This window comes from Toxotes jaculatrix, chromosome 18, assembly GCF_017976425.1.
Source record: "Toxotes jaculatrix isolate fToxJac2 chromosome 18, fToxJac2.pri, whole genome shotgun sequence".
Classification (NCBI taxonomy): Eukaryota; Metazoa; Chordata; class Actinopteri; family Toxotidae; genus Toxotes; species Toxotes jaculatrix.
In genome coordinates, this window is record NC_054411.1 from 19,232,122 (window position 1) to 19,254,927 (window position 22,806).

A 22,806-nucleotide genomic window follows, 5' to 3' on the forward strand; every position below is an offset into this window, starting at 1 on the left:
ATTGTCCACCTTGAGGGAGGCAGCTGCCCAGGAACAGAGGATAGGTTTCCACTCCCAGCGGGAATCTGGACTATTTCTGCAAGAATCTGGGTCTCTGTTTGAGGCCTGGGCAGAGGAATGCTGACCTCTCTGGTTTCAGACACAGAGGAGGCTCTTGTTTGCGAAGAGGAAATCCCTCTGCAGGCAAGTAGGACGGTACACTAAGGGAAAACATCAGAGGGATCTTATTGAGGTGAAAGCAGATAGAAAAGGAGATGGTAATATACAGAAAGAACTATGAACAATGGTGTCACAATGGGTTTTCTGGATTGTGCAAAGTAACTAATGCATGCATTTAATACTCAAATTTAAAAAAAAAAAAGATATTGGTCATCAGAAAGAGCTGCAGTTTTTCAGCTGAAGAAGCACAGAAAATTGCTACATAGAAATTTGTATGTAGTACTGCCCTGTATCATTTTCTCCTCTCTACAAAAACCCTCCCTGATGAACAGATAAATTAACTAAACTAAATAAAATAAACTCTGAGGAACAGAGAGCACACCTGTGTGTAACCACAAACTTTAGCAGGAACTTGTCACTGAGAAGACGTAAACTCTGCCTGTTTTAACCAACATTATGACAAATGCTTAAGCAGATATGAAGGTTTTCCTGTCCATTAAAGGACAACTCCACTGATTTTACAGCCGGTGCTAGCCGGTGCTATCAGAAGACACCCATATCTCCAACAGAACTGTTGGGGGTTTTGTTGCATTGTGGGTAAAGTAAGTGCCAATCTTTAAATAAATCTGGTGGAATAAAAAAGTCACTATCTCTGGTTCTGCTGCATCTTTCTTTAAAATAATTCTTTACACAGTACAGTAGTGTAATATATAAATAGCTTGGTACACTACACCCCAGAACTAAAAAGGCATGTTTTACATGTTTAAAGTCTCTATAACTTCCACATTTACACAGATCACCTTCATCTGTTAATTGCCAACCTGAATTTGTTCACAGACGTTAAAATGAGAGTCACACATGTAACTACAGTTCTGTGAATTCTGGCCCCTCCCCTGCATTTCAAAGTGCCATCCCATCCTCTCTTCTATCTACTCAGTTTTCACTCTTCATGATTCTTTTGCTTTTGTCCTGCTCAGAGATGATGATCATACTGCTCATACATGCGGCTGCTCTGCAGCTCTGTTCAGCAGGTAATGTTGAATGAACTCACCGCTCATTTAAATACTAATTTAAAATTGAATTTATTATCTCAAGTAAAACTGTACATACCGCTTGTGTATCTCTGCAGAGCTCTCAACAAAAAGCATCCATCAGGATCCTCCTGACCTGATCGAAGACCCTGGAAAAGAAATCAAGATTAACTGCCGCCACTCTGACAGTGATTTTAATATGATCCAGTGGTACAAACAGTCTGCTGGGAGTGCAGAAATGACTCTCATTGGGTATGCGAGGTATACCGTTTTGGCTGTTGAACATCCATTCAAGGAATTTTATAACGTGAGCGGTGATGGGAAAAGTCTGTCATCTCTCCATTTTGTGGCGCTGAACAAAGCCAATAACAGCGCGGTGTATTTCTGTGCCGCCAGTGAAGCACGTTACTGCGTTAACCCTCTGACTTTAACAAAAACCCTCTAACACAACTACCATTCTCACCTGCTGTAACCACACTATCAGACAGCGAACCACAGCTTTGAGGGATGCAACACTTTTATTACCCAGTGGAGTGCAGTGTTTCTCTCCACAAACAGTCTCACATGTCTGCTATGTAAATGGCATGACTGTCATAATGTTTGAACTCAAACATTCACTGGAATCAAATAAAACATATGTAGGGAAATTAAGATATTTGCAGAAAAAAGACCACCTGAATCTTGCAGACTCAGAGAAGCATTTTTAACAAGCATAAAAAATAATGTGAAGCTCAACACTGCGTCCTAAAGGAGGGACCTGTTTGAATTTACCTTTGACCTCCAGTCACATCAAAGTGACCGTGACAGTAACATGGCAGGTGTTTTTTTTTCCCCTCTTGCTTTTTCATTGTCCCTATCGGTGAGAGTTATCAGACTTCATCAAACAATAACATGCAGTGAATGTGTGTCTCTCAGCTGCAGTCATGTCAGTCATCCCTGACGACGACCCGATCCTCGTGCACAAGCGATCCCAAAACAGGTATCTTTACCTGTAAGGGCAACTTATTTTCACCACTGTCAACCTTGAGCCAGGCTTCATACAGAGACCAGTCAGCGGCAGACAAATCTGAGCGAGGAGGCATCAGTCACAATTCTAACATCAGAAGACCGTGAAACATATTCCTGTACAGTGCAGTGCAGCCTATTATGAGTAAATATTTCTCCAGCTAATTTCAAATACGACGCATGTTTGGATTGATTACAGAACTTTCTGACTAGCTGAGCTCAGCTGTTACTTATACTTCAGCTCTTCTTTAAAAAGGACCTGGTGTCTTAACTAAGTCTGGGAGCCATCTGCTCCTCACAAACGAGCTAAAACTCAACCACTGAAGTTTATATATATGGATGTTAATTTTGTCGAGTGAAGACATTTTCAGTTCTTTAAACTGTAAATACTTACATAAATGTCTCTACTGTCCATACCAATGACTGTATGAGATGCTTTCTATAATACGTTATATACAGCCATTAGTCCACACCCAAATCTACGCCCATGCACCACCCACCTTAAGACTGTCTGTGTGTTAAACTGAAGGATGTGGGTAAACGGTGGGACTGCATATCCACTGAGGACAGCCATTCAAAGCAACAACATGATCATCTTACTCCTGATCATAGCTTGTAATACTGTTCTGGTTTCAGGCAACGCTGCTGAGCAAGAATGGATCTTTTTAATTCTGTTCCCAGTGTATGTTACTAATGGTAGTTCTGAATTTTATCTGTTGAATATTTTTTGGTATTTATTTGCATCTTTTCCACAGGTGCCACATTTAGTGAGCAAGTCCAGCAGAGCTCAGCTAACATATACACACTTCCAGGACAGACGGCCAAACTCAACTGTTTACACACTTTAACAACGGAGAAACTCGGCCTGAACAGCAGTACAGCATACTACTGCGCTGCTAGTTTCCACAGTGTTATCTACCAATGCTCCTCAGCACAAAAACCTCATCGCCACAAATTTTATCATTTCTGTATAACACCAGCATGATATGCCTATCATGGTTCTACACTGTCTTATTTTGAAAGGATCACCATGATTAATCGGTTGTTCATCATATTTAAGTTGCCATTTAGATTGCTGGAACTGAAGTGGAGGAGCAACACGAGAGATGCTTCTCACACATAGATGTACTGGTACAGGCGGTGTACAGAGGAAGCCATCATCCACACGCAATGGTTGGTGGGCATCTGGACTACTGAGGGGCTGTCAGAGAGCAGGGCTCTTACTGTGAAAGACTTGGCGCTGTACTTTTGTGCCATCAGCCGACACAATGTTGTTGATGGTGAGATTTTTCATCAGATTACTGCAAAACTTCTGACCTACTGTTTATGATACAGAAAAAAAATTTAGGGCATCACCAGTATTTCTGGGTTTTATCCTCAGAGGAACATGGAAAGCTTTACAAAATGTCTTAACAGTCCACACTGAGAAACACAAATGGCAACCCCATGGTGGCACTACATGAAAAGAAAAGTCAGGGTATTACTCTACTGGTCATCATCCATGTCTGTATGTACAAGAATTCATGGCAATAAATTTAACGGCATAAATTACAACAACATTACAACTATACTTGACGCCTACATGAAGTTGTTCACCATGTTTATGCTGCCACATGGTGGAGCTATCCACACCAAAAACACTTGCCACCAAATATCATATAAATCCTTTCAGTTGAATTTTCATTTCCTGATACCTGCTATAAAAATCAACAAACAACAAACAAGCATACATAGCTGTCTTAGGCATAGCTATTTTTCGGACGAAAAATCAACTTGCTATTACAGCCAGCGGCCGCAGCGGGTGACTTGGGTGTGGTGGAGGTGGAGTTCAGCTCCAGCCACATTTCTTACCTCACTCTGTTTTCCCTTCGCTCCCTCCTCAGACCTCAGGCAGCTCAGCAGAGGCACGGGGCTGATTAGATAGCACTCCATCTCTGTGGGGAAGAAAAAGAGAAAATGATCTACTTTCTCTCCTTTTTCTGTTGCCTGACAGGTAATGACAAAGATTTCTGCTGAAAATATTTGGGGAGGCTTTCGTTCTCTCCGCAATTATTCTGAAAATTTAAAAAAAAAATCTCTCTCTTTTTGTTTTCAGGTGGTTGTCTGGGTATTGAGGTCCATCAGACTCCTCTTGCCCTCATCAGAAGCCCTGGTGACAAAGTGCAGCTTGTCTGCACCCATGAAGAAAAAGACTACAGGGTGATGTTCTGGTACCAGCAGCCACCAGGACAGACAGACATGAAACTCATTGGATCTTTGATCTATGAGAATGTGAACATGATAAGGGCCTATGAACAGCAATTTAAGATCATTGGCAATCTGAATGCGGACAAAAATGTTTCTCTAGAATTTGAGGTGGCTGGAGCTGAGGACAGTGCCGTGTACTACTGTGCAGCTCAGTATTCACGATGACACAAAGTCTCTGTGCTGTTTACAAAAACTCTCCACTATCATTCAGTATCGGTGGTTTTGTACATGATGTGGAACAGCAGGCACCTGTTTCAGTGGTTGTAATTTGGTTCGATATCCTATCACCATCAGCTAATGCTGTTCTGTAATGTGGATTTGAATATTACAGATGTGTCTTGTTGACAGAGTCGGGAAGGTTACATAGAAGTACTCCATTACAAGTCGAACTGATTATACTGAATCATTATAGCCCCTGACTAAATGTAAAGCTCCCCTACACCAAATGGAAATCATAAGGCAACAGTTGCTATGTGACAACACCTACAATAATAGTCAATCTCATTGCAGACTGCGGGACATCTGCCTGAATACCACCTATTTCCAGTACAAAGGGGGGTTTCAGAGACCAAAGCATGGCTGTGCCAGGTGCCCCACCAGTATGTCCCATTGTGGCCAACTTCTAAATGAAGGAATCCTGCACTACCAAGCTGAGAATGTGCCCAAGCACCCAGGTCCAAGAAAAGGAGTACAAACACCTGAGGGATGGACTTCAAACCTGTGGACATCCAAACTAGACCTCTCTGAAAACAGCCACAAGTACCAGAGCACCAAGGCTGCAGGTGCAACAACGTCGTCATCCCATACATGTCCCATACATGTCCCTGTGTTCTTCAAACTCAGCAACACACTCAGACAGAAAGCAGCCCAATCCGAAAGACCCAACACAAGAAAAGCAATCTAGTGTATGCAGTCCAATGCAGTGAGGAAAGCACAGACGTATATATATCAGTGAAAGAAAACAACCACTGAACAAATACATGACTTAACACAGGAGGGCCGACTCCTCATGTCAAGACTTTACCTACACCTGAAAGATAAGGGACACCTCTTTGAGGACAGGTGCATATTTTAGATAGGGAGCACAGGTGGTTTGAAAGAGGAGACAGAGTCTATCAATCTCCTGGTCAACAGAGGAGGAGGAGGAGGTCTATGACACCACTTATCCCTCACCTATGCTGTCCTTTCATCCCTTCTCAGGATATTTAGCAACCATTCACATTCATGTGACTCCAACGAAGCTAACGACTGTTACAAAAGCAAGGAGCATTAACAAACCAACAAACATCAATGGTCTCGGTAACGACCTTACAGAGATTAAATACCTGGGACTCACTACCTGTCAGTCAGTACTGCAGAAGCCTTTTGGATGAGAGATAAAAATGTCTACAAGAGCTACAGTCAAGTCCAGCTGCTCTAAATTCAACCCTTCTTGGATAAGCATGACCTGGGCAACTGAAAATCTGCACAGACTTAATAAATTAGCATGAACAGGTTTTCAACTTAGAGCCACTGTCACTAGATTTACCAACTTTTCAGACCAATTTAGTACATTTTTTTTAAAATACCAAGCAACAAATCTAGAGACCTTTTGGACAAAGGACACGTCTCTCTGTCTCATTCAGTTAACCGTATGGTAGCTGACATAGATATGAATGAGCTTCTGTCTTTACAAGTAAATATAGACAAAATCACAGCACAGACTTTGTCTTTTACTTATATGTGCGGTGATTTGATCAGATGGAAGCGACTGCTGGTTAATGTGTAGTCCTAATGGGCAGTGTTACAGTCACGGTTTTATACCTGTTCAGTTGTCTGACAACAGAAAGAGACAAAAACATGTAAAGAAGAGCAGCTAATTGGGAATATGTCTGTATTAAATTACTGTACATGTGAGCACAAAGAGTATGAGAGTAAATAGTAGATAAAGGGCTACAACCGGCTGAACCTAGGCAGAGTGGAAATACAACAAAGTGACGTCATTCATGTGCTAAATAGCATATTAGATTGTCTAATGACAAATTAATCAATTTCTCGAGCAGGTTTAGCTACTTTTATATTGAGCGTAATTGTTTACATTGGTTACACAGCAGTTTTCACCCACATCCTCAATTTTACATATTGACCATACAATGGTGTCACAGGGAGACCCCGTGTCCTAAAGTAAGGCACATGTACTACGCACTCTTACTCAGGTAGATTTTATCAGAATGTTAATACCTGGTGGAAACTGCTGGTGGGATGTATGTGATATGAACATTTGGAGGAGGGGGTGAAAGGGAGAAGACACATTGTGACTGGGTATTTGATTTATTGAATTTAAACTGTGTTCACCTGTCTCCTTTGTTTCACTTCTTCCCCTGTTAGACCAGGAACAGCCAAACCTGAGCTGGAGCGTTCCATTTGGTTAAATAGGTGGGGGGGGGGGGGGGGGTTCACAGGGGAAGAAACCAAGTGTGGTAGACTGGGAGGGGTGTTTTGTCTTTTGTGCTGAAATAACCAGTAGAAGTATCTTGCTTAAAAAGAAATATGTGAAATATGTAAAGTAAGTTTAGCTGAACTTCTATTTGACAATGTGTTATTTGATGTCAGTGGTGATTTTGTTATTACTGTAATTGTGCTGGAAGACATAATTGATTTTAATTGTTTGGGAAGGTGTAGTCCAGCAGTATAAAAGTGAGGAGGCTGTGGTGGCCGGGAGCTAGAGAGAGAAGAAAGTGCTGCAACTCATTGTTTCATTCCGGGTTTCTCGGCCACCCTCACACACGGTCCATATACTAGTTTGACTTAGTCTGGTTCATATTTATCCTTGGACAGAACACTTGAGTGTTGCAGAGGGAAGGTACACCACATGAGTCACGTGTCTGCTCATCTTCTTCTCATCTTGTTTGCAGCGCATCACTTCCTTTCCTGCTTCACACACATACAGCAAAGAGCTGTTGCTCCTCAGCTGAGGTGATGCTGAACGTAAACATGATGTTGATTGCAGTTATCATCCCACTGTTCTGGATCAAAGGTAAATTTATTTTTACTTCAACACTGATCATGTGACTTTTGCAACATGAATTAACATCCTTAATTTTCTGTTCTTTTCTGCAGGAATATCAGCAAATAAAACTCAAAATGTTCACCAGACTCCAGGTGAACTGCTGGGAAACACAAACAGTGAAGTCAAACTGAGCTGCAAACACAGCCTCAACAACTGCTACACCGTTCTGTGGTATCATCGCCCGGGAGGAGACACCTCTTTAAACCTAGTTGGTGCAACAAGTTACACATCCGTTCATGTTGTTGAAAACCCCTACAAGCATTTCTTCAACGTGAGCGGAGACGGCCACAGAGAGGCATTCCTTCATTTGCTCAAACTGAGGCATCCCAGAGACAGTGGGCATTATTTCTGTGCAGCGTATGGTCGCACCACAACAGAAAATCCCCAAGTGCTGCTACAAAAACCCTTATCTCACCCTGCACACCTGCTGACAAGAGTCAAATATAAACACTTTTACTGTAACGATGCATGGCCTTCTGAGTGAAATGCTGGGGTACAAGATAAGATTGGGAATGAAGGACTATTTCAACAAGTCCTCCAACCTCATAGGTCAACCATGTCTCCTGTCTCTAACCTCACATGTAGCCTATAGGAGTGTTCTCTAACTATTAAAAAAAAAATGAAAAATGAATCCATCATAGATCAGATTTAGGCAACAGGTTTAGGTTAAGAACATGGTGAACAGAGTTTTGCCCATGCTGCAGCAAATGGACTCTGAAGAGCCACGGCAGTGACTGAGCTGTGCCACAGAAAACCAACTAGATGTGTTAGATAAGTACACAGGTGCTACAGCAGAGTAAAGAATGGCTGTCTGTCCCCACAGAAGACTCTTCACTCACATCTCTTTCATTCAGCCTCAATTCTTTCATTATTGTTTGCATCCTGAGTAGATGAAAGTGTTTCATTCTATCACTGGAAGGAAAGAACCAGTTTAGGAGTTGATCATACACTGACCTCTGCAGGACACATTTGGAATGACGCATTAAAAAATCCTGAGTATTTAAAGAAGAAATAGACACTAGAGATCTGCTGATTTAAATTTCTTTGTTTATATCTATAAAACAGATCCAAGTGAGAACTGAAAACGTTAGAAGAAAAGTCAGACTGACATCGCCACTGTAAACACTCTGAGGATCACACACAACCTTTCAGTGAAGGCGACTCAATGCATCTCATGAGTTATAACTGGGTGGATAAAGAGGTGTGACCAGGAAAGATGTCACTTCCTCTGTGCAGCTTCCTGCACATAGAAACACAATGTTTTCTTCTTTTCTTAGCAGTCACAGAAATAGCATCAGTCAGGCTGCATGGAGCTCACCTCAGCTGTCAGTCAGCCCAAGCTGCACACCTGCAGAGAGAGAGAGAGAGAGAGAGAGGGAGATGGAGGCTGAGGTTTGAGGAGGCCGGCTGGGGGGAAGGAAAGATGAGAGGAGCAAAGAGAAGAGAAGTTTTTGTATCGTGCTTTTTCACTGTGTAGACAGGGGGGCACGGTGATACAATCAGATAGAGCAGCTGTACAAAAACCTCCTCCTCCTGTTTAAAATGCTGAGCGTGGAGCTCCACAACTTCACTGTGACGCTTGGCAAAAAATAAAAACCCATCAGCATGTTGGTTTGTGTCTGTGCAGGGCGGCACTGGACAAAACCAAACCTCAGTGAGAAATTCATTTGGAATAAAATAAAATAAAATCCAGTCCACGCAGCTTTTGGGTGTTATCTACACGTCTTAAATTAAAAACCAGCAAACCTGGAATGCAACATCACAGGTTGTTTGGCCATTTCCAAGAGCCGCTTACAGGCACTTTGACTACTTTTGGTACAGGATGCAGTTAATGTGACACTGGAGCTGAAGCTTACTTTGGAAGTGGAACTAAACTAACTGTTAAAGGTAAGTTTGATCTCTCATAACTTCAATTCACCATGAAAAAAAAAAATGTTTATTTTGTTAGACAATGAAGGATGCAGGTGTGACTCTTTTAGGCAGGAGCAGGTAAATAAAGGTTGAATCACAGTGCGACCAGAACAGGAGTTTTTATAAACCTCACCTTCTTGGACTCAGGCCTTTTTGATATCAAGCTCATTCACTGTGCAGATTATGAAGCCTATTTCGGGCCGGGCACAAAAGTGACTGTTCTTGGTGAGTAACGCGTCCGAATTTTCATTTCATGAATCCATTCGTGAAGGAAAACATGATGTAAGCCTCACTCTTTGTTTCACCTATCGTTCAGACAAAAAAAAATTAGTCTTCCACATTTAACATTCAGTAAAACAGTGATGTTGATTTTAGGACTTAGGGGAAAGTGATATGAGTAAACGATAAACTGAAAGTATTAAAGGCAAAAAGCATGAGCTGCATCCTCGGGCAAATTTGAGCACTGTTCAGGTTCACTGTGCTGCTGGTGGTTACCAGGCTTACTTTAGTGGAGGAACCAGATTAACTGTCTTAGGTAAGAAATCAACATTAAGTTAAATGATCATAAAATGTCACAGAATAATGTGCTGAGTTTTTTATAAAAGTGATCTGAAGCAGAGAGAGGCTTAATCCACTGTCAGCTACAGTAGATCACAGTGAAAGTCTCCACATGACAGAGTGTGACAAAGCTGAAGAAAGCTCTGTGTTTGCCTTTCACAGCTTGTTAATATGAGAGGACAGGTAATACCTGGACTCTGCTTTTAGGTGATTTTATTTTCCTAAATTAGCAGTAAATGTTATATTCTGCCTTTAAACAGCCTTGTGGCACAAGTTAGTTTGGTTTCGGTCCTAACCAGTGAGTAACTAACTAACTAACTGTCCACACTGCTGCCGCAATAAAAGAATTGGCTCAGTGTCCACATTACTACTCTTACCAACCCTCTGAACCACTGTGAGTTTATACGGCAGAGTTTAAAAGTCAAATGTAAAATGTAATATCCTGTAAGGTTTAATCCCAAATTAACTGGATTAATATTTAGAAGGTAAGTTATGTTAACCTGTTTTCTTAAATTTTTATATAACTGTCAGAAGATGTTTCACTTTGTCATACAGTCTGAATTTGGAAACCATTTTTGTTTTGTTTTTTTTCCTGTGAAAAGGAGCAAAAAGACAGTTTAGAGCTGTTAGTGCTGAAAGCTTGAGCAGTTTTTACTACAGCAGTGTGTCAGTGTGACTAACTACAATCCCGCTTACTTTGGTAGCGGCACCAGGTTGACAGTCTTAGGTAAGAAAATGCTACATATTACACGCCATAAATAATCTTTTAATTTAAACTTTGTGATAATAGTTGTTTTTGGTCAAATGCAGGGTTTTTAGAGAAGTTAAACTGAATGAAATCTCTAGGGAAAAATTTAAATAAAGCAAACAGAAAGCAACTTAACTTACACAAAACTATTTATAAGTCAGTGACATACTAATACATTGCGTTTTAATTGTTTTGTTCAGCCATTGTTTGCATGTGAGTGTTGTGTAGTGCTCTGTTTATTTCAGAGAACAATACTGAGCTGAATGTGTTCACAGAGCCAGGTTAGTTAGCTGTTTCCCTCTGCTTCCAGTCTTTATACTCAGCAAAGATTACTGTCTGCTTTCTCTAGCTAAATATTTCCTGTCCAGACATGAGAGTGCTTTCAATCCTCTACTCTAGCTCTCACCAAAAAAAAAAGAAAGGAAAAGAAAAGACGTCCATTTCCCAAAATGTCAAACTGTTCTAATAATTTGTTCCCTTCCTTTGTTCCTGCAGAACCAAACTGTCCTATCACCAGGCCAAGAGTGACAGTGCTCACGCCTTCAGAAAAAGAGTGTGAAAATGAAAAGGAAAAGACAAAGAAGAAGACCTTGGTGTGTGTGGCCTCTGGTTTCTACCCGGACCATGTGAGCGTGTCCTGGCAGATCAACAGGGAAGATGTGAAAAAAGGGGTGGCCACCGACAGTGCTGCCCTGCGGGATGGGAAATATTATCGCCTCACCAGCAGGCTGAGGGTCCCGCTCCATCAGTGGCACGTGCCGGACACGAATTTCACCTGCACCGTCAGCTTCTTCGATGGAAACACGACTGTGTACACGTCAAACTGGACCACAGGCATTTTAAGTATGTTCATTTAGAAGAACCTCAACATGCTGTTCATGAAGTGAAACTCCAAAATTCTAATTGCACTGATAAAACCTGTATCTCCTTTCTCTTCCCGTCATGACCAGAACCTCGAGTTGTAAGAGGTGAGCGTGGTTTTGTGTGAACACATTCAGCTCAGAACATCAGCACTGCTGAAACATGTCAGTGAAAACCTATGATGTTTTGTTTTTTTTGCAGGCAAATACATGAGGACCACTCACAGTGCCAAACTGTGCTACAGCACTTTGATCGTCAAGAGCAGCATCTATGGAGTCTTTGTGGTGTTTTTGATGTGGAGGCTTCAGGTTCGTCCTAACATCACCACACTGTATAGTTATGTCTCTGTATATATTTCCCCAATAGTAGAGTCAAGAATTAGTTCTGGGTTTGGTGCAGGCTTTTCTAAAGATGATAGAAATCCATGGGATGTGTTGCACACACCATGGGAAATGATTCAGTATATTTTAAATCAAAGAGCTTGTGGCCAGACGGCCAGCGTAGGTCGAGCGGTGCATAGATGTGATGCTTTCTACACTCAAATTTAACCTGTGGATATAATTCAGGCAGCAGTTAAGTTTACTATGATGACTTACTTTTAATTTCTAGGAAACTAATTGACTTAATATTTATACGTTAATGCATCACTGACCCCCCCTTCAGTAGAAGGGGGCTTCAGGGTCTAATCTCATCTAATCAACCAGTCATCTTTGATTTTATCGAGCAGGAAGTGATTTTTAGTCCTTTGTGTCCACGACATGATATTTAGGTGATCTATTTGTTAAAGCTGTCCCTCTCTAACTGACCCACAGGCTCCACCTGGAAAACAGAACAACGCAGAGCTGAGCTGAACGGCTGGGTGGGTTCTCTGGGTTCAATCAGCTGATCACATTCTGCACAACTTAGAGCAACTGGCGCGACTCAAAAGCATTTGCATGGTTTTATAATCCAAAGCTGGTTAATATTTTATGATACTTTCTGTTTGTGTAAGTGCTTGTGAACTGCTTTAAGCTGAATTTTCTGCTCAATAAACCCATTTCAGAAGCGATACATGACGTTGACTTGTTGGTGTCTAAGATAACACAACACATCCTAGTGATGATCACTCAGTTGTTATTGGCCGGAGGCAGCGATCATAGATGCGTTGTCAGTTTCCATATATGTATGAAGACAGGAATTCACTGCCCTTATATCTCGTGGCATTACAGACTCAGAGGAAGTATTTTTAGCCGCTTGCTCATCTGTCGCTTTTGTGACAATAAGCCTTTTGTTTCTGTTGTGTTTCCATTCACTGCACTAAGCCCCAGCCCTGCGTCATTTCAGTGATCATGAGATTTTCCAAAGAGTAAAACAAAGAAGGATGTCTCTACTTTAACATTAAAATGCTAAAATAAATCAAATCTACAACTATAAATCATTTACACATTCATTTCACTGGACTCAGATCTAGTTTTTCCATTTTGCACAAACTGATTTGCAGCTGTGTGTGTCTGTAAAGCTACAGACATATGCCTTTAGGTTGAAGGAGTAAATGTTCAAATGTGAGCCCAACCACAGCCCATAACAACAGGAAATAGATGTTTCTCACCTCAGTACAGAGGAAGGCTGAAGGTTGCTGCTTGTGAAGAACAAACTGGGGCATGAAGGCCTGCGGAGGCGTTGAGAGCGACAGCAGAGCAGAGGATGTGGTCACAGAGCGAGCTGCAGGTCGATCTCTGTGCAGAGAGAAAGAGGAAGAGAAGTTTTTCCTCCGTACCACAACCTCTGCAAACAACACCTGCATCTGTGCAACAACCCTCCGCACAACACAAGTTGTTTCTGTGTCAACTGAAGCTACAGCGTGACCCAACAGCTGCTCAGTTTGAGCTCCTGCAGTCTGAATATAAAGAAGGTAACATAATCATTATCAGGTACGATAAACAGCTATCAGTAAACCTTTCATAATAAGAGTCTGTCAATAAGAGTATGTGTAATTTTTAAAACTAAAACTATTTAAAGGCAAATACATGAAATAAAAAAATGTTCTCAGCTGTTACTGTGCTTAAATTAGTGTTTGATGGATCAGTATTCAGTGTTATTCAGTGATCTATAAACATATGTACATATATGTGTATTTATGTCTGTGGGTTTATGAATGTTAGTCTGTAACCAGTTCTGAAACAGTTTATTTTTCAGCCAAATAGAATCAGTATGGGTAACAGTGCAATGCTGAACGAGCCCCACACACGCACAATACTGAGATTTAGGTTTAAATACTAAAAAAAAAAAAATGTGTGTTTATCAACTGAACTTTTGGTGATTTAATGCTGTGTTGATTGAAGGCGAGGCTGATAATGAAAAAATGACAAGTTATTTATTATGAAGCTACTACTAAGCTACTATTGAGCTTCCAAGGTGGAAAAGGTGTGTGTGTCCTGCTTATGTCTACATCTGCATAATACACACAATGAACCTGAAAACACACCAATGATCAGACCTGGTACATGCTGACATTTTTTGATTGACAGCTCTCACAAGCTATGAACAGTGGGAAATGAAAAGAAGTAGAGAATCTGTATTTAAATAAGAGGTGGCACATCTTAATGGAGTCATATTACTGTAGGCGTTCACCCTCAGGATAAATGGACATAATCAGTTAGGTGTCTCCATCTGCTGGACAGTCAGTGTGGTTACACCTATGACTTTAATTCCTGCCCTGCACAGCTGGAAACTGAATTCTCCACTAAAAATCAACAGAGCAGCAAGAGACAAGGATGCAGGGTTGGAAAAATCCAGTTCACCAAAACAGGACGTTTTCACTCTAACTCTCATCCAGCAGGAGATAAGAGTAACAACTCATCCACCGCCCCCCCTCCTCAGCCCCCACCACTCAGTTAGGGTCTGAAATATCCTTGTTGTCAGTCAGTCACTGTGAGGTAAATCTCCCTCTAATCCTTGTTGTTCCAGTCTGCTCTGTTCAGCTTTAAAATCTGTTATCTAAAGGAAGGACAGGGAGGTCAAATTTGTCTCTCATTGATTCATGACATGATCGGTCCTTTTCCTTCAGCTTCCAGTGATGCGCAGTTACACCATCACTGGCTGAATAACTCTGGGATCGCCACATTTTCTCTTTGCATTTCAATATTTCACAGTCCATTTTCGGGGTAATCCAGCGGGGTTTGCTTAGTGTTAATCAGAGCTGCTCACATGACTCGGGTAAAATTAGTAATGACTTACAGCAATGTGATAAAATGTGAGGGACTACAATTTAAAATTCAGTGACTACATTATATTTTTTAAACATAGACCGAAAACGCCTCTGTGGGATCCTCATGTTTCTGTGCTCACTTAGAGTCCTTCTCCAGTCAAGCAGGTTCAGATCGTCCACATCCAGGACCTTCACCGGCCGAGCCGAGTGACTTCCTGTTAGCTTCCCTCATATGTGGATGGAATAAAATAATTGAATCATGTGACTCTTTCCCAATGTTATTCAACTGAATGGATCATCTTATAAATTAAAATTATAAATATGTGAATACAAAGAACACTCAAATTAATTATTATGAAAAAATAATTCTGCATGACAATAAAAAAAAAGGATGGCAGTCCGTTGCCTGTCTGGCCTCTGTCTCTTTAATACCTGCCAACACACACAAATTTAATAAATGGATTCCAATCCAGCAGTAATCATCCTGACATCTGGCCTTTTCCTGTAACCTCAATAGGACTGTTTCTCTTATTCTCTTTGCCCCCATCAGCCCAGCATTAATCCTGTGTGTGTCGAGAGCCATATGGTCCCTATTAAGACCTCTCTCTCTCTCCCTACAGCTGACTGTCTGCCTGAGTGTCAGAGTGTAAAAATAAACCTTTCAAAATGTATTTGGACGTCTGACAGTCACAGGCAGAGGTGCTGTAGAGGTGACTACCCAGAGAGTTTTGTGTTTTTTATAAACTCAGAGGAGTAAAATAAAAGCTGTGAAAATATGAAGTCACTTACTGCTGCCAATGCTCTTGCTCCTCCACAACAAGATGTCCCTCAGCTTTACAGGCCCATTAGAATTGGATCCAGTTTCTACATCAAAGCAGCAGGCAGCTGGTTTGTCTGTGGGAGAACCGTCCTTAACAGTGTAAAGTTAAGGACGGAAAGTTTTGTTAGCAGTTGTGTTAAAGACTGAGGACTTTGCCATTTGGGTGGACTTGACAGTTTTAGGTGCCACAAGTGCTTTAATCACAGAGTGCAGGCTAACAGTGAACCAGGGCAGTGACAGTGAAGGAGTGATGGTGTGGACAGAGGTGTGCTGATTGGTGCAGAGCTGGGTGAGCAGGATAAACTGTGAATGTAGCTATTCATGTACATTATGATCCACATTTTTTTTTCTTACCGATCCTGCAGCCACGTTTAATGTAGTCCTCCACCAAGTCAGATCCCAGGCCGCCATGTGAGTTGATCTGTGCTCAGCCAATCAGAGCAGTTTCCTGATGAATAGTGGACCGTTACTTCCACCAGCAGTAAAATTTGACCATGTGTGATTGGGGACAGAAAAAGGCCCTTAGAAAAGCAGACACACATAAACTGTACAGATACAAATGGACCGCATAGATATTCACCTTTATATGATCAAACTTATTTAAAAAGCAGTGAGCTGTGATCCACTGTTCTGGACTGCACTCATGTAAAACTAATTTTGTTTGTTTTAAAGTGTGCATTGAATGATTAAGTTAGAACTACCAGTGGAACATGATAAGACCTTACCATCAAAATATGGCTCCATCCCATTTTCTGCCACTTACCTGGGGTCAGATCAGACGTTCCTCTCCACATCAGTGTTTCCCAGCTTTTCTTGGGGGACCTCGAGGTGTTCCCAGGCCAGATGAGATGTATAATCCCTCCAGCATATTCTGGGTCTTCCTCAAAGTCTCCTACCTGTTGGACGTGTCTGGAAGACCTCTACTGGGAGGCGTCTAGAGGACATGCTAATCAGATGCCTGAACTACCTCGGCTGGCTCCTTTCAACACGAAGGAGCACCGGCTCTACTCCGAGCTCCCTCTGTATGTCAGAGCTCTGACAAAATATGTAATAATATATAACATAATAATATCCACCAACAACAATATTAGAGGGACATGCCACCAGTTTTATACAGAGATCAGTTTATTCATGATGTCAGATTAGGCTTGAGACTAAAAAAATCTTTTACAAGGAGCCTGAGTTAGAAACTAGATTTGTGGAGTTTGAAATATGAGGGTGTTTACCAGGCAGGGAGGGTGTGTAAGGAAACACTGAACTGAGCTGCTTTATGGTAAATGTAGGAAGGATCCAGTGATCTTGGAGTTTGTTCCATCCTGGGGACTCAAAGTCTGTGTTTCCTGTCCTCTGTTCTTCTGGTTTTATCAGTCTGTTTCTCCCAAGCATTCTCTACCTTGTGGATTCTGAACTGGTGAAATATCCATTTAAATTATCACCCAAACTGCATAGCAGCACAACCGGAGCTGGCGCTTATTAAAGCTGACAGTTTGCTTTGGGTACATGGTAAATATTTGAAAAGACAGTGTGAGTGTGATTTATATCTGTTTCATTTTTCTGTTTGCATTCAGACTGGTCTTCTTCATTCACACTGATTGACTGTTCTTTCTGTGCTGTTTGAAAGCACCGACTAAACCTGACAGGATTGGCTAAACTGATTTACAAGCAGTGATAATGCTTTATGCACATCAAAATACACTTTGAATTATACTAAAGCTCCTGTCTTTGAAATCTGAAAATTTCTGACTGGTGAATCCCATGACTGAAGACAACACATAAGACGGCACTTTAAAAAATCTACACGTAGGGGCTTTAAAAGTATTATCAAAATATTCTGTAAAGTAAAAACATGACCAAAAACTCAAACTACACAGAGTCCTTCAGACAGTACCAGGCAGTACGTTCTATTCCCTGAATTTCAAAGGAAAAAGGGAACTTGTCCGTTCAAGTAATCGTCCATTTGTGACAGCCATCTTGAACTGTAAGCTGCATGCTTACTTGCCACTAGAGAAGCCAGGCCTCCTCCTCCTCCACCTCTCTCTGTTTATCATACAGGCTCTCAGGACGGTGGGCTCTGAGTTTGAGTCTGGGACTCAGTGTCCCAGTTCTTTCCGTGGTTCCTCTTCCTGTTCCTCTCAGCCATCACCAAAGCTGCCACCACAGTCACCAGCACAGTGACAGTGATGACGAGCACGGTGGCGGTCTCCGCCACGCAGAGCTGGCTGTCCACCCAGGCCAGCGAGGCCCCGGTCAGCTGCGGCGGCTCCTGGCACGTCACGTTCCTGTAGTCGTCGATGTGGAGGTGGCGAACGTGCAGGATCTTACTGAAGACACGATGCAGCTCACAGTCGCAGCTCCATGGGTTACCTGGAGGGGCAGTGAAAGGATAGATGTAGAGATAGATGAAAAAAGAGTGGCGAGTGAAACATAAAGTGGTTGACTCTACTACAACACGTCCACCATACTCTTCATTCTGTAATATCTCTTTACATTTTTTTATTTATTCAGTGTCAACCGTTCAAATATATTGTCTGTAAATTCTTTATCTCTGTTGCCTGGTGGGTAAATGCTAAAAACCAATCAAGACCATTCAAGATGATTTATCTCATGCATGTAAAATAATACAGTGCAAAAAAATCTCCATGAAATTTTATACATTCATGGTTCCCAGATGAAGAATCCTACTAACTTTGGTGAGTCTCTGACTTTTCATTTCAAGCCATTATCATGTCCAAATTAAAACTTTTTCTAATACCTTTGAGAAAGAAGTAAATACTGTCTAACACAGACCCTATGACAGCTGTTCACTATTATTCCAGCTCTCTAACACAGTGACTAAATGCCTTCATATTGTGAGCCAGAGTGGTGCCTCTTCACTTGATAAACAGAGGAAGAAGATGAACACAGGTAATATCAGCGATGATTTCAGAAACCTGACAGCTGGATGTGTGTGGCTGTCGTGTGGAGACTGATGAAGGTTTTAAACTTGAGGTGATGCAGGTTGTTTCCCTCCAGAGCCAGAACGGTCAAGCTGTAGAGAGGAGCCAGAGCGTCGCTGTCGATCCGAGAGATGTTGTTGTTACTCAGCTGGAGCACCTGAGACAGAGAGACAGACAGACAGGTAATTAGACAGACGGCATACAGACAACATGGTCTATATACATAATTATTTAAACAGTTAGCTGTGTACCTCTAGTCCAGGCAACATGTCCAGGCTCCCCTGCTGCACCACAGTCAGCCTGTTGTTATGCAGGTAGAGCTGTCTGAGCCTGGACAGGCCCCTGAACACACCGGGGCCAACTGACGCCAGCCGGTTATAGCTGAGGTCCAGCTTCTCCATGTTGTCCAGATACTCCAAGCTGACAGAAGGAGAGGGAGACAGTTATGGAATGAGACACAGAGGAATACAGAGACAGGAAGGAGGACACCAAGCTCAGTTCTTGCTCTTTATTTCTTTACTAGCTAGCTAGTAAGCTTCAGCGCTGGACAGGTGATGTACAGTTGGTTATTAGGGCTAAAAACTACCCAGTGAGAGCAGTCACATCTGCTGCATGTTGAAGGCAGACAGACAGGTACCTGTATCCAGATATATAATGTAAGTTGTTGTGCTCCAGCCGAAGCTCCCTGAGAGCTGACAGGCTGGCAGAGAAGTCTGCAGGGAGAGATGTTAACTGGTTCCAACTGAGATCCAGCTTCTCCAGGAAGGACAAAGAGAAAAATGCCTGTGGAGAGAGAGAAAGAAACGGCTTCAGAAAGTCTTCAATCTTTTAACTTTCCGTTCCTTCCTCCTCCATCCTCAGTTTCCTTTACCCCCTGTTGCTTCAGTTCAGCGGCTTGGTGTTCATTTCAAAAGCTTTCTGACACTTCAACAGATTTTTTTTCTCCTGACTCAAGAGTTACAGCTACTGCTACTTCTCTTACACATCAACGAACATTTCAGCTGCTGTCCTCTATTATTCCTCAGCTGCTTATCATTTTGTCCTCTCTTGTTCCTAAAATGACACTTCGAGTACTTTCACAGCTTACCCACAAACTGACAATTCAACTGCTTTCAGCATTTACACATAAATTCACATTTCAACATATTCATGCAGCTGAACTGTCAGCTTAGGTCCATGCATGTTTGCATGTGCACCATGGCTACGACACATGTCCTGTAGTTGCTGTGAGCACTAATTGTGCACATTCTCACAAATTAAAGCCACGCGAGGTGCAGTTCAGCACATTGTACACAAGCACATCTGAGAACAATGACGCTAGAGTTGCAGCCGCTAGTAGTTAATCAGTGACCTTCCTCTTCAGTTTGACAGTTCAGCTTCTTTTTATTTCATATTTTAAATAAGACTTCAGCTGCTTTCAGTGACTACACTTCACCTGACAGTTCTACTGCTTTCAGTGGTCTCACTTCACAGAGCTGAAACTTCAGCTATGCAGTGATCAACCTTCTGCTGACATTTGAACTTCACCTCAGCTCCTTTCAGTGCTTGAACTTCAAATGCTTTCTTGGCTTGAACTGATAATTTAAGTTCTTAAGTGCTTCAGCTTTAATGGTAACTCGGCTACAACCTCACATAAGCATGAACAGTAACATCTGAAAACACTTCCCCTTTGTTGTTACCTGTGGTTGTATCTCTTGTATCTGGCTGTTTGTCATTACCAGCACCCTCAGGGACCAGAGTCCAGTGAAAGCTCTGGTACCAATCTCGCTCAGATTGTTCCCCCCAAGCTCCAGCAGCCACGTCCCGTGTGGGAGGCCCCTGGGAACATGCTCAAACCCACGGTCGCGACAGTCCACCAGGTCAGCCTGCTCATAGCAAACGCACTGGTGCGGACATTTACGTGAGCACTCGACGGATGGGAAGAGGAACGGGGGTGAATAAAAGGCAAAAAGAAGGCAGAGGAGGGCCGGGAGGAGGAGACACATGTTGCTCTGCGGACAGCTCGATCAGTGGAGCAGTTAAAGAGTAGAAAGCCGAATGAAGACTCGTAGTTCAGTTCTGCTGTTGTTCACAGTCAGTGTAGATGAACCTGGACAAAAGAGTGCAGAGTTTTTAGTGGATCTAATAAATGTTTAAAGCTGCAGTGTGTGATGAGGCACACACACATATACTCTCTGCAAATGCTGGAATTAAAAAATAAATAAATAATCCAAATTTTCATCATTACATAACTGACTTATTTGAAGTCGTTCTTGTAATTGTTCGACTGGTTTTTAACGCAGGCTTTTCATTTGTGTCTGTCCTCCAATTCCCATCATCATCCCAGCCATCATAATCACAGCCATTAAGAGCAGAGCAGCAGAAAGGATTAAAATCAGTGACCGTCTCTGATGACTCCGCTGTGTTTCACAGTAAAACACAGTGTAAAACAACAGTAACAGATGCTTTTTATAATTTACTGTCAAAAAACAGTAGTTTTGTTGACAAGACACTATTCACTCATTAAACTGGAGGAAAACAAAAGTCTGTGAAGACTGTTAAATGTAGATTGTAAAGATGAAATCTGACAATGAAACACACACACTCAGAAATAAAGAGTAAAAACTGAACACCTGACTCACCTCTCCTGCTGATGAGGAATCCAAACACCTCCATCCCGGATCATCAACTTCTGCGTGTCCTCTGACTTCGCCGCATGACCGCTCGACAAAGACAGACGGGGAGACGATTGGCGATGCTGATGCTGGTGGAGACTAAGTGCAGTCAGCTGTGTCGGTAATCCTCTAATCCTCTCCAGTCACCAAATGTTTCCTCTCATCCACTAAACTCTGGCAGTTCGCTTGGTTTCTCTCCCTCCTCTCATTTTCCTGCTAATACCAGCAGGGAGCCTTGGAGTTTCTCCATCCGTCTATTTCACTGACTTAAATATTATATAAAGACTCTTAACAGCTTGTGAAGAGTCTGTGTGAGGGAATTTCTCGGAGACAGGCAGAAAGAACGGAAGATAAACCAACACAGAGAATCAGAGCCACAGTAGATTTTCCAGCCAAAACACATAAATGGACCAATAATTTGTTTATTAGGTTGAAATGTTCTCAGCAGTTTTATAGGATTTCTTTTTCAGAAGTCTGTTTCATTTTCATAATAATTTCTGATTTCAGGTCACTTTTTTATTTAATAAGGTCACATTTCAGTGCTAATGCTAATCTAAAGGTAGAATAGGGGTCATATAATTGGGGATTTAAACTTTTGAACAGTAAGTCCTATGTGTTTCACTGCGAAGAGAAAGAATGATGAACAGTGAGTTCAGAAAGTGTTCACACCTTCACTTTATCTTACCTTATGGCTGCTAAAATTGTTTGAATTCATTTTTCCCTCATCTGTCTACACTCAGTTCCCCATAACCACAAAGCAAAAACAGAACTTTAGAATGATTTTTCAAAATCATTACAAAGGAAAAAATGAAATAGTAGTAGTAGTAATATTCAGACATTACTCAGCACTTAGTTAAAGCACCTTTGGCAGTGATTACAGCCTCGAGTCTTCTTGCGTTGGACTCACCTGGATTTGGAGATTTCCTGCCAGATCTTGTCGAGCTGTCAGGTTGGACAGAGACATTTGATTGGGCTCCAGTCAGGGCTCTGGGCTCAGCAACTGAAAGACATTCACAGAGTTGTCCCTAAGCCACTCCTGCATTGTCTTGGCTGTGACCTGCAGGTTCAGTGTGACTTCACTTTTAATAGCAAAGGTTTAAAACAAAATGTGCCAAGTTTACATGCATTTGAAAGCAGCTCTGTCATCCAAGTGCCCCCCAGTTCACCCTCTCCCTTCCTTTGAATTTAATTACTTATTATTGTTTTAATTACCCAGCTTACTGTTCACTTCATTTCACCTTCATTTTCTGTAAATATTATTACTCAATATGAAGGTCTCAGGGCTAGAAGTTTGGCGTTTTACTTGCCAATAACTCACCACATGTGCAGTAGGTCTGGGGAAAATAATAATAATAATAAAAACCCTTATTATCATTGAGGAATGATTTATTATTGAATCTGAATTGAATTTATAAATATTCAGCCTGAAATAAAAATTTAAGCTTCACATCAAAATCAGCTCATATCACTGAGGGATTTATCAAAAACTATATGTACACAGGAAAATCTACTTTATACAAAAGACAAACAAAGTGCTCTTATCTCAAAAAATACACAGTGTTCCACCCACAGGTAGTTTCACCATGTTGAAGCAAGGCCACTGTTCCTGATAAAGGGGGGAGTTCTTGGTCTCCCCACAT

The 22,806-nt window shown here is 41.8% G+C and overlaps 1 protein-coding gene, 1 long non-coding RNA gene and 1 gene segment (V, D, J or C); 1 reads left to right on the plus strand and 2 right to left on the minus strand.

Annotated features, from left to right (window-relative positions):
• Positions 1 to 79: 79 nt before the first annotated feature.
• Positions 80 to 4,182, minus strand: LOC121198896. Its single transcript, XR_005896385.1, has 3 exons — positions 4,047 to 4,182; positions 1,270 to 1,339; positions 80 to 200 (listed from the first exon to the last, which is right to left on the minus strand). It is a non-coding gene; the product is annotated as an uncharacterized LOC121198896 (long non-coding RNA).
• On the plus strand, positions 1,114 to 12,617 carry LOC121198895. The segment is given in 8 exon segments: positions 1,114 to 1,190; positions 1,289 to 1,585; positions 3,333 to 3,335; positions 9,583 to 9,627; positions 11,204 to 11,551; positions 11,659 to 11,676; positions 11,771 to 11,877; positions 12,382 to 12,617. Coding segments are annotated over 8 exon segments (909 nt in total).
• Positions 12,618 to 16,705: 4,088 nt separating this feature from the next.
• LOC121198987 (insulin-like growth factor-binding protein complex acid labile subunit) lies at positions 16,706 to 22,791 on the minus strand. Its single transcript, XM_041063407.1, has 7 exons — positions 22,737 to 22,791; positions 21,134 to 22,166; positions 20,192 to 20,601; positions 19,150 to 19,295; positions 18,764 to 18,932; positions 18,507 to 18,669; positions 16,706 to 17,940 (listed from the first exon to the last, which is right to left on the minus strand). Exons 3-7 carry the CDS (start codon positions 20,495 to 20,497, stop codon positions 17,633 to 17,635), a joined length of 1,092 nt encoding a protein of 363 aa, XP_040919341.1. The 5' UTR covers positions 20,498 to 20,601; positions 21,134 to 22,166; positions 22,737 to 22,791; the 3' UTR covers positions 16,706 to 17,632.
• Positions 22,792 to 22,806: the final 15 nt, after the last annotated feature.